The 12131-nt window shown below is 43.8% G+C and overlaps 1 protein-coding gene across 1 annotated transcript; it reads right to left on the bottom strand.

The window, feature by feature from the left end:
* Nucleotides 1-798: 798 nt before the first annotated feature.
* On the bottom strand, nt 799-11818 carry LOC136610747 (proprotein convertase subtilisin/kexin type 5-like). The gene is made up of 4 exons (XM_066589956.1): nt 11679-11818; nt 9913-10013; nt 2028-2199; nt 799-1658 (listed from the first exon to the last, which is right to left on the bottom strand). Exons 3-4 carry the CDS (start codon nt 2095-2097, stop codon nt 1258-1260), a joined length of 471 nt encoding a protein of 156 aa, XP_066446053.1. The 5' UTR covers nt 2098-2199; nt 9913-10013; nt 11679-11818; the 3' UTR covers nt 799-1257.
* Nucleotides 11819-12131: the final 313 nt, after the last annotated feature.

The raw sequence follows: 12131 nt of genomic DNA, 5'->3' as shown, positions 1-12131 counted from the left end.
GCTAAGTTCCCAAGATCCTGTGTGCAGATGAGAGAAAATTCCAGAAGATCAGCCATCACTGCAGCACTTCACCAATGGCAGAGTGGCCAGATTTATGGCAGAGTGGCCAGAAAGAAGCTTCTCCTCACATGAAAGCCAGTTTGGAGTTTGCCAAAATGCACCTAAAAGACTCTCAGACTGTGAGAAAGAAGATTCTCTTGTCAGATAAAACCACAATTGAAGTTTTTGGCTTCAATTCTAAGCATTATGTCTGCAGGAAACGAGGCCCTGCCCATCACCTGTCCAATACCAACAGGTGATGCGTTGGTAGGAGTGTTTTTTAGTGGCTGGGACAGGAAGACTGGTCAGGGTTGAGTGGAGCAAAGCACAGAAATATTCTTATGAAAACCTGATCCAGAGTGCAAGGGACCTTACACTGAGCAGAAGGTTCACCTTCCAACAAGAGAATGACCCTAACAACACAGCCAAGGGGTGGCTTATGGACAACTCTGTGAATGTCCTTGAGTGGCCCAGGCAGAGCGCTAACTCGAACATCTCTGGAGAGACCTGAAAATAGCTGACCACAGATAGCTCCCATCCAACCCGCAGAGCTTGAGAGGATCTGCAGGGAAGAATAGCAGATAATCTCCAAATCCAGGTGTGCACACCTTGTGGCATCATACCAAGAAGACTGGAGGCTGTAATCGCTGCCAAAGTGCTTCAATTAACTACCGCTTACAGGGTGTGAATGCAATAAAAAAAATCTATAAAAACCTATTGAAACTAAAGCTGTGTTGTATACAAGGAACAGTAGTAAGTTATATAAGGACAAATAGTCTAATCACCTCTTCTGTGTTATATTAAAATACACTTAAAAACATTTGAAAGATTCTTGTGTTACAGCTCGGAGTGTCTGAGAAACAATAAAGGAGATTTAGAGATAATTCCATTGTGTCCCTATAATCTGCCTCTGTAAGGCTTGATTCACACGAGCCTTTTATCATGGCAATTTTGCCGCGATAAAACGCTGGCCGCAAATCGCAACCATCTGATGCATTGGATTCCAATGCAGCAGTTCAGATGGGTGATTTTCCGGTGCGTAAAAACGTCTGGCCAGAAAAGATAGTGTGTACAGTGCGCATTCCAGCCGACCGTTTTTACAGTGGCCAAAAAAAAAATAGGTCTGGACCTATGTTTTCAGCCGGAATATGCTCCTATGGGACCCTATGAGAGCTGCCGGAAAATGAGAGTCACCTTAGTATCTCATCTACAAAGCGGCTACACTTTGTCCATACAATCCACATCCTTCAGCAGCCGGTTCTCAGTTGTATCTAGTTTGAAAGGTAGCTTCTTATACACAGTCCCATCTTTAGTACTATAAACCACATCACATTCATCTAAACTGTCGTCTTCGGGATCGTATCCCTGTTTGCGGTCTTCATCATGACATGACATGGCCTGGAGACTACCTCCTAGTCTTTCATAGCTCTGCTTCCAGCAAAACATCCTCTTGGATTTAGCCTGCCAAAAACTTAAAAGTGCAACTGCAATAATCAACATTAATGAGACCAGAACAGGAGCCGCAGCAGAAAAATGCGAGACCGTAGAGCTGACTGGAAGCTTTAAGTTCTTCAAAGCAACTTGTTCAGCTTCAAACTGTAGATGCTTTACACATAGAACTGCAATAGAAAATACATCATTAGCTGCTGTATATTCTTTCAGCACCTTTTCATTTCTAACTCAAACATGTACAATTAGCTTCATTCATAAGCTTCATTCTTTTCTTTTGGACCCACTGGCCTTTGGGCTTCGTAGGCTTAGGGGCCCGGCCATAGTTGCGACCCTCATGGACCCTATAGCTATGTCACTGGGTAATGATGTAGCTGCTAGAAACTTTACTTGGGCAAATCTAGTATGTGTAGTAATGTAGATAGTTATGTAGTGACTCAGTACTGTTACTACATAGCAGGATATAAAAGTGTTGGTAATTATACCCTATCATAACATGTCTGATCAGTTTATAATTGCAGAATACTATGCGTACATACCGGAATTTAGGTCACAAAAGCAGCAGTCATTTTGATCTGTCTGTGTATCACAACAGTTAATACATTTCATTCCTTCAGGAGACCATGCAGAATTGCTTTTGCAAGAAATGCAGTGGTCAGATCCAGGACCTGAGCAATGTCTACAGGAAGAATCACATGGCTGACACACGCCCTGCAACAAAAATACAAAATAACATGCCATTCAATTCATTTATTTCAATTTCAGGAACTTTACAAGTTTTAAACACTGAAGTTTGACCTCAATTACATTTATAACTTCGTAAAAATATAAAAAAGTCAATAAACCAAGCCAATGTAGACAATGGAAAAGGAGCCCATCCCCCGGCACAGAAAAGTGAAAAGTAATAAAACTTATCTTTTCTTAGATACATATCAAGTCACATTCATAAAAGATTATATATATTGAGAATAAGTAAATAGTATTATTATAAGCAATGTACAAAGTACAATAATCTATAAAGTACAAACAATTTCTATAGAGGACAGGGGACCTCTGTTGTGTGCACTTCCAGTGGTGGCACACCCAGTGATCAGACTATTACTACCTATCCTGTGGATGGTGCTAAGTGTTGATTCTCAAACAACTCCTTTAAGATGTGTGGGGATTGCCAGTCACAGGTGCCAGGCTACCTGTGGCAGCTACTTCTGCTGGGGTAGCTGATGCACCCCATACAATCACATGGGTTTCCCCTAAGGCCGACCCTGGATGTACATACTTTATGGTACTGTCTAGTATATGGGCTCTCCGGATTCTGCAGCAATGTCCGTTCATAGCATACAATGGGAAAGGGACTTTTCATGCACACGAGCGGAAACTAGTTGCGGTTTCCGCTCGCTGATGAAAAATTGTGGCATGGTCTATTTTAGAGCGTTTTCCACATGGACAGCTCCCATTGAAGTCAATGGAAGCCGTCTGATCAGCGGCCCTTCCGCAATCATCAGTGCGGATAGGCCGCAGGATCCGCATCATCACCTAGCAATGGCGCAGGGAAAATCTGTACAGTGCCGGCGGCCCATCCGCAGTACAGAAGAAAAGAAGAAAGGACAGGTTAGCAGGGTCGCCGACAGCACGCAAGGGCAGATTCCATGCCGGATTCTCCATGCGGAATCCGTGCGTGCCCTTGTGCATGAGCCCTATCTCATATGGCTACCAAACGAACAAAGTAAGTCACAAAAGATATGTCTTTATATGTTATAAATAGAGATGAGCGAGCGTACTCGCTAAGGCAAATTACTTGAGCGAGTATTGCCATTTTGAAGCACATGCCCGCTCGTGCCAAAAGATTCCCCCCCCCCCCCGAATCTTTTGGCACGAGCGGGCATGTGCTTCAAAATGGCAATACTCGCTCGAGTAATTTGCCTTAGCAAGTACGCTTGCTCATCTCTAGTTATAAAGTTAATTCATAAAATATACATAAGTAGGATAAGGTGTCAGATTGCTGCAGTATCTGGAGCGGGCGTCCGCCTCTGGGTTCCGCAGCATAAACCCTCCAGAGCATGCTTAGGAAAAATGATTCTTCATGCACACAAGTGGAAACCAACTGCGGTTTCCGCTTGCAGATGAAAAATTGCAGCATGCTACATTTTCCTGTGGTTTCTGCACAGACGGCTTCCATTGAAGTCAATGGAAGCTGTCCGACCCGCGCCCCATCCGCAATTGACATTGCGTACGGGCCGCAGATTCCACAAGAAAAGAACGAGCTTTTTTAAAAAAATCAGTACTACGAACTCCTATGGCGAGCAGTGCAAACCATCCGAAGTAAAGAATCAGAAAGTAGGTACACATGGACACTACTGACACCAGGGCCGGATTCCACAAGCAGAATCTGACCTGCCCGTGTGGATGCGGCCTACCTCTTTATTTCTTAAAGTAGCCCTAAGGCTTTTTTCCCACGAGCATATATCGGCCAGAGTTTTCACGGCCGGCCAATATACGCTATCATGTGGAGCATAGAAGCTCGTGAACGGGTGCACAAACATTTGTGCGTCCGTTCACACGGCATGGGTCCCAGCACATATGTGCCAAGGTCACCATGTCGTCGCCCCTTTCCCCTCCCTCCTCATCGCAGGCTCACCTCTGCTTTCTTCCCCGCTCGTTCTTTGCAATGGAAGGGGGCGGCGCTGCCCCACCTCCTTCCATTAATGGCTACGGACAAGGGGTGTGAAGAGGGAGCTTAGCTCCACCCACATCATGCTCCTTGTCCGCAGCCAGCAATGGGAGGAGACAGGACGAGACAGCACTTAGCTCTGCCCCTGTCCCACCCCCTCCCATTGCAAAGAATGAGCGAGGAGGAGAGCAGAGGTGAGCCTGCACGGGGAAAGGTGAGCAGAGGGAGGGAGTTTAGCAGCCAAGCTGCTAAACTCCCTCACACCTCCGGCCGCTGTCACAGGCTCCAATAGGAGCCCATGCAGCGGTCAACATATTCCGACCTAAAACATAGTTCCAGGACTATCTTTTGGGCCCAACATAAAAACACCAGGAATGCAGCCATGTAATCTGATGCATTGGGATCCAATGCATCATATCACAGCATATATCGGCCGACCGTGAAAACGGACGGCCGATATACACTTGTGGAAAAGAGTCCTTAGGAATATTCAGCTTTGTTGCAGAAATTTCAGTACTGGAAAATCAGTTCTATTTATCTAATCATCTGAATGGGGTTGTCTTGGTAAGCACAGAGATTTCCAGAAGCCCTATTCATATGAATGGGACAGTTGCAAAAATTTCTGCAACAAATCATTTACATGTGAACTGGCCTTTACTTCTATTCTTTGTGTAGTCCTTAGTTCATTCAGTAGTCTTGTTTGTACAGTTCGCCATCTAGTGGAAAATTGAAAGTATGGCTGGCTAAAAAGTACATTCTCAATTTATTGTATTAAAAAGGTTATTTAAAATTGATAATCTACAATAATTCCTAATTAGAAAAAAATTGAGATTAGAGAAAAATCAGCAGAAAAATACTACAGATAAGTCTTGACATTTAGCATAATAGTCAGAAAAGCTGCTGAAAGCAGTAACTAACTTTCCGCTTAGAGTACAGGGCATGTAGTACCACACTGTACTTAGAGAGGTGTACTAGGCAGCCAATCAGTGCATGCACTTCAGTAATACAGGGGGTTTATCATTTAAATGCTCATTGTGATTGGCTGGATATTCCGGCCAGTCATACGGACAACAGATCTAGACTGTCTGTGACATTGTGTGTTGAATATGGTTCCAAGTAACAGATGTAGTAAATATAAATGTGATAATGGGCTAAAGGTGTTATTCATGTTTTATAAGTTGATGAGCTATACTTAGGGAGGCCATCAATATCTGATTGGTGACTCTTGGCACCCTCAGTTATTAGTTTTATACTGTAATGTCTGATTTTGTCTCTACATATATCCTCAGATTGGTATAGCACTGCGGAATATGTTAGCACTTTATAAATAAAGATTATTCTAAGTGTCTAAGAGGGTTTTTCCAGTTTTATGTACTTAAAGCTTAAACAGAATCTGTCATCAGATTAGAGCCCAGCAAACTGCTGCCACCATTACATCGGTCCTGTGGACTGCTTGGTTTTGATGCTGTTTGTTTCTTCCTTCTCACAAATAATGTCTCCATCTGGAGCCACATGCATGCTTCTTAAAGGGAACCTGTCACATCCCACAGCACCAGAAACTAAGTTATGGTGCTGTTAGGGACGTTACAGGTAGCCGGGTGATGTATTGTTTATACTAACCTCTTCCCGTGATCCAGTAGGGTCCACCTCTTTTCGGAGTCCTGTGCACACGCTCCCCTATAGACTTGTATAAAGGACTATGTGCATGGGACTCTGAAGTCAGCACGTGGCAGGAAAATCCGACTCTTTTCAGTGGGGGGCACTGCTGTATTGCGGGAGCAGGCAAATTATACAAAATACACCTGACAGCACCATAACTGAGTTTATGTTTAAATGATTTTATTAAGGTTTTACAAATTAAGTATACTATATCAAAGAGGTCTCCCCGGACCATCTAATGAAGTAGAACAATAAAAACAGGACATTTACATAAGTAACTTTGAACCATGACTTGTAGGTTACTACCTTTTGTTTCTGATATATTAGTATTCAACAACATGTGTAAGCCGTATACTGTGTTCAAAATTATAGTACTAATTCAACATTTATGTAGTAGGGAGGGGTGCTCTCAACGACCTCAGATAGGCAAGAGTGATTAAGTGATAGTTCCTTAACTGTGAACTTCTTTGAGCTGCTGAAACTGTTGAAGGAGGCCTCTGGGGATCCCTCTGTCGCTTAAGATACTAACATCAATGCAAATCTCAATGTACATTTTCATGTGTCGTGTCATATGACACTGATTGCTATTAAACACGTCAATATTTCAGCCATGCTTAATCCTTGTATAAGGAGAGGTATAAAGGAGAGAGAAAAGTAACAATAGAAAGAAAGAGGTAGGTAAAGTAAGGGGAAGAGGGATGGGGTATGAGAGGGATATCTGCAAGAGAGGGCACTCGTCCGCCTGCAGGTTTGTATCCACCATTGCTCGCCTAACTATAATTTAGTTTGTGGTGCTGTTGGACAGTGTTCCCCAACTCCAGTCCTCAGGCACCGCCAACAGGTCATGTTTTCAGGATTTCCTCAGTGTTGCACAGGTGATGTAATTATTGTCAGTGCCTAACACATTGCCACAGTTCTTACCATAGGATATCCTGAAAACATGACCTGTTGGTGGTCCCTGAGGACTGGAGTTGGGGACCCCTGCTGTAGGACATTACAGGTTCCCGTTAAGAAGCTTGCAGGCAACTGTAAATGGAGGCATTATCTGTGGGAAGGGAGAAAAATCAGGGGTGCTGTAAATACTCTCTTTTTGCTCTGCTATTCTTTTCTCACTGGCTCTGCATTATTTGTTGCCCAGCATGTGAAAAAATCCTTCTAGAGACATAGAGAGAGGGAGAAAACCAGGGAGCGGTGGATGCGTTATGTCCTGTACATCAGGGAGATCACTTATTCAGAGTTTAGGATGTCCAACAAGCAGGTGATGAACACTAGGAGCACAGCCATGTGATGGCCTGGGTTACAGAAGAACAGTATTACACTAATGGCCCTTTTACACAGCAAGATAAAATGGAGTGAGAATGCAACCAGTTGCGACATAGCGACCATATATCATTCGCTAGGCATGCATTTACACTGGACAATAATAAGGGAGTAGTTTCAATTATACATTCAACCACGCCTCGAATTACCCGGTACTGTTGTACCTTGATGCCACTGGAAGTGGTGGGTGTAGCCAAGAGTTAGGGAGCTTGACAGCCAGGTCACGCCGTCAGTGGCTGATTGGCTGCACTCACCACTCCGGAGCGCCGCTGATAGGCTGCACTCACCCCTCCGCCACTGTATCTTCTGCTGGGCTGCACAGAATTGTCCCCTCTGGCTGCAGTGAGGCCAGCGCTTTGGATTGTCCTTCTGCTCTCTCCCTTAGGACGTGCATTGTCCTCGCCTCCTGCTCCCTCCCCTTAAGGCGTGCATTGTCCTCACCTCCTGCTCTCTCCCCTTAAGGCGTGCAGAGCCTCCCGGGTGCTGTGACTCACCTCCTTTTTCTGCCTCAGTAGCTGACAGCGCAGCGGCCAGCCAATCGGGAGCTAGGGGCGTGACAGGGGTGTTCCTCCATCTAAGCCCTGTCAAACCCCTAGCTTCCTGAGGCGTCAAGGTACAAGAGTACCGAGTGACCCTTCTGCCACTGCCTTCTATTCAGTAAATTGCTACAATGTCTGTTTGCTGTACATGAAAGGATATGCAGAAGACGAACAATGATTTTTAGATCCACATGAAAGATCCAATCAGGACTAATCTAATGATTTATTGCTGACTGTTCGTTCTCTGCATGCATTTAAACCTAATAAAAAATATTGTACAAATTAGTCAATCTAACAATTAGTCTCACGATAATCATGCCGTGTTAAAGGGCCCTAAGCTACTATTCTTAGCACACGTAAAACATTTGTATATAAAATTTAAAGACTGGGAAACCCCTTTAATCATTGTTAATGAAGTTTTACAGCCTCACCATTTTCTAGAGCTTTACTAGGTTGCAGGGAATGGAAATCTCCCAGCATATAGTCAAAGTTTCAACACCTGTGCAATCCTAGGAGCTGGCATAGATTTTGTGTATAATTTAGCTAGTTTCTGGCCTAGATTAAACATATATAGGGGGTGTGGTCTGGGTGGCCACTACCCTTCTGACAAGCCATGCCCTCTTTCTGTGAAAGTGCAGACAAGGATCAAAAGTCGCAACATTTTAGGGAAAGCAAGAATAATGCAAAACTTTGTGACTTTTTTACTAGAGAAGAGCGAGCATGATGCTCGTTCGAGTATTAGGGTGCTCGAGATGCTCGTTACTCGAGACGAGCACCACGCGATACTCGTCTCGATTAAACGAGCACTGACCATTGAATTCACTGGAGCCGGCAATACAGCCGGCTCCATTGAAAGCAATGGGCTGCCGGCGAGCGCGGGATGAATTGTCGGGAAGGGCTTAAATATATAAGCCCTTCCCTGCAATTCATCCAGAAACGTGTAAAAATAAAAAGAATATATATACTCACCTGGTCCCGGCAGACGGAGTTCAGCGTGGCCGGCAGTAGTCCTCCTGAACTGCTCTGAACAGCTGTGAGTAGTATTCAGCAGCCGGGGATTTAAAATCCCCGCCTGCTGAATGAGCTGCATCTAATTGGTCACAGCCTGACCAATCAGAGGCAGATCCCACTCACACACCCATTCATGAATTCATGAATGGGTGAGTGACTGCTGCCTCTCATTGCCTCAGCGCAGGGAGCAATCTGATTGGTCCAGCTGAGCCAATGAGAGGCAGCAGTCACTCACCCATTCATAAATTCATGAATGGGTGTGTGAGTGAGATCTGCCTCTGACTAGTCAGGCTGTGACCAATCAGAGGCAGCTCATTCAGCAGGCGGGGATTTTAAATCCACGGCTGCTGAATACTACTCACAGCTGTTCAGAGCAGTTCAGGAGGACTGCTGCCGGCCGCGCTGAACTCCGTCTGCCGGGACCAGGTGAGTATATATATATATATTTTTTTTTTTTTACACATTTCTGGATGAATTGCAGGGAAGGGCTTATATATTTAAGCCCTTCCCGACAATTCATCCCGCGATCGCCGGCAGCCCATTGCTTTCAATGGAGCCGGCTGTATTGCCGGCTCCATTGAATTCAATGGGCTAACATCGTTCTGCCGGGACAAGGTGAGTATATATTTTTTTTATTTTGACACATTTCTGGATGAATTGCAGGGAAGGGCTTATATATTCAATGGGCTAACATCGTTCTTCTCTGCCACAGCTGTTACAGCTGTGGCAGAGGAGAACAATCTTTATGCTGACAGTGCGGGGGGTGGTCTTACTCTTGCCACTATTGTGGCTTAATAGTGGGACCTGGGAACTTGAGATGCAGCCCAACATGTAGCCCCTCGCCTGCCCTATCCGTTTCTGTGTCATTCCCATCACTTTCTTGAATTTCCCAGGTTTTCACAAATGAAAACCTTAGCGAGCATCGGCGATATACAAAAATGCTCGAGTCGCCCATTGACTTCAATGGGGTTCGTTACTCGAAACAAACTCTCGAGCATCACTGAAAGTTCGACTCGAGTAACGAGCACCCGAGCATTTTGGTGCTCACTGATCTCCATTTTTTACATCAAAAGCTGGCGTAAAAACTTTTACAAATGGCCCCCAGTGTGTTTAGGACTTTCATTTCAGCTTTCAGCAGCATTGATCAATCTGTCTTAAAGTATAGAGCATGGCATCACATTGCATTAAACAGCGAGTGTGCTATAAGGCTGGGTAGAGCTCACTTACATCATCATCTAGGTAACTATGCTCCTCACACTGCGGATAACAGATTCCTGCTTTAAAGCTGCTGCCTCGGTCACAACTCTTGCATCCTAGTACAGAAGAGTCTGCAGAGAACATATTATTACATATGTGGGTTATACTGTAGAAATGCAATGCATAACCTTATTATTAATGCTGATAAGAGGTGAACGCAATCCATAAAGTTCTATCACAACTTGTGAAGCATAACTCCACTAATGGTTAACAAACTCATGTTCTCAGTTTCCATGTTTCCATAAGGACTTCCTTGTGTGTATTTTGTTTCTGTATTTCTATATCTTAGGAACAATTTATATATTTATATTCTATAGGAAATCTATTGAGTCATCTACCATTAATATTTTAGCAGGGCCTATTTTAAATTAAAAGATTTAGGAAAATACTACAACATCACAGTGATAAAACCAATAATATTAGTGGCCAGACATTATTATATTGAGTTCATGTAATATAAATCCTACAAATCTACCATAAAACAAACATACAAGGTACATAAGACAATTTTTATGCAGGAAAGAATGTTAGTAGACTCTCCATAAGCCAAATACTAGTGTACTACAGTAGTAAAACAGCTAAATGAGCCATGTTTGCAATGGTTGGAAATATGTGTGGTACCAGCAGAACAGTCTATTATAGTTGAATGAACCCGGTGAACCATGTATGCAGTATGAGGTACTGTATGACGGGCATACATATCCCCCATATTTCTGGTGTATTGGGTCTTGCAGTAGGGCTTCTCAGATATGTTGCCTTGGTGGTAAGCTGCATGACTATAGGGTTTTTTAAGTAACATCATGCTGAATTTTGCTAGCTGCAGAAATGGATCAACTTGCATGGCACGAAAAATCAAGATGCCACCAGTACCATTAAGCCTTATTACTCCATTACCTACGAGTGTTCTCAGAGGAAATCTCTGAGAACACTTGTTGGAACATAGTTCGAGGTTAATGAATTGTATTTGCCCATAGTAACTATGAATTTAATATTCATTCTCAACATCTCAGACAGGATACTGTGAAGTAGCACTGAGGACAGACTTTGGTTCTCCCTGCAGGAGTGTACCGATTGCTTGAGAGACAAGAGGTACATCTGGCATTGTCAGACCCAACTCTTGCAGTGTCATCATTGTCTTCCGCTTGACGTAGGTGGGTGCAAGCGCCAACAAGGACTCATGGCCCAGTTCCAGCAAAACCGGCCTCGTTTTGTAGTAGACCTGAAGGGTTGTGGTAGCATGAAGGCTTCAAGGGTAGCTCTAAAACTCTCTCCGGGCTCCTTTAGTAATGCTGCAGAACTTAATGAACTTAACAACTGTAACCAACAGTGACTGATGCCTATTCTTGGGCCAGGGACAAACAGTGCAATCTTTACCCATTTGCAGGGTCCAGTCCAATACAGTTTACAGGTAGTGCAAGTCTAAGTTCGAGTGCTGACAGTTCAACTATTCGGTTCACCTGAACAGTCTCTAGCGAAGGAGTGGCTGGTTTCAAGCTACTTTGCAGCAGGGCTTCACTGGTCCCAACTTCACACCCATAGGGCAAATAGAATTCTGTATTCAAACACTTTACAGGAGATACTCCAATAGCACCTTCTCCTCACCACTATACACATGATCTGCCGACCTTCCAGTCAGTGATTTCTAGTTCTTAAGCAATAAAACATCAGTACAATAGTACAGAGCCATATGTCTCTCACAATATTATGGCTAAAATGTAGAAGAGGGAGAGTCTTACCATTGCAGGTTCTACAGCTTGTGTGACACTTCCTGCACTTGTTTCCATGTACATAAAATCTCTCTGGGCATTCACCAACACAATGGGTGGTACCCTCTACCTGAAAAGTGCCTGAAGGACATTCTAAGCAAGAATCCAATCCGGGACCAGAACAGAGCTGACAGCGGGGGTCACACTTCTCACACTGGTTGCTTCTCTTATAATATCTGGTGGCACAAAAAGTTATATTTTAAAGATTACTTTTCTAATAATTCAATTGTTTCTCACACACACACACACACACACACGTTACTCACTTCTCTGGTGTGTCTGTTAAAGGGGTTGTCTCACAAATAAATATTACATTTGACACAAAAACATAATTTTGCAATTGTAATCATTTTCTAAAATGCTCCCCTGGTGTTCTTTTGATTCCCTTTCAGACTCAATAAGCAGTAAAGCTGAAAAGCATCA

Source organism: Eleutherodactylus coqui, chromosome 2 (assembly GCF_035609145.1).
Source record: "Eleutherodactylus coqui strain aEleCoq1 chromosome 2, aEleCoq1.hap1, whole genome shotgun sequence".
Taxonomy (NCBI): Eukaryota; Metazoa; Chordata; class Amphibia; order Anura; family Eleutherodactylidae; genus Eleutherodactylus; species Eleutherodactylus coqui.
The sequence above is the reverse complement of the archived record's forward strand: the minus strand, read 5'-3'. Positions and strand labels throughout refer to the sequence as shown.

Bases quoted from the DNA above. Each gene is read 5' to 3' on its own strand.
- LOC136610747 (XM_066589956.1), bottom strand. From the start codon at position 2,097: ATGAAATGTATTAACTGTTGTGATACACAGACAGATCAAAATGACTGC. The intron at 1,659-2,027 runs GTATGTACGCAT...TTTCTATTGCAG, and splicing joins CTTTTGTGACCTAAATTCCG to TTCTATGTGTAAAGCATCTA.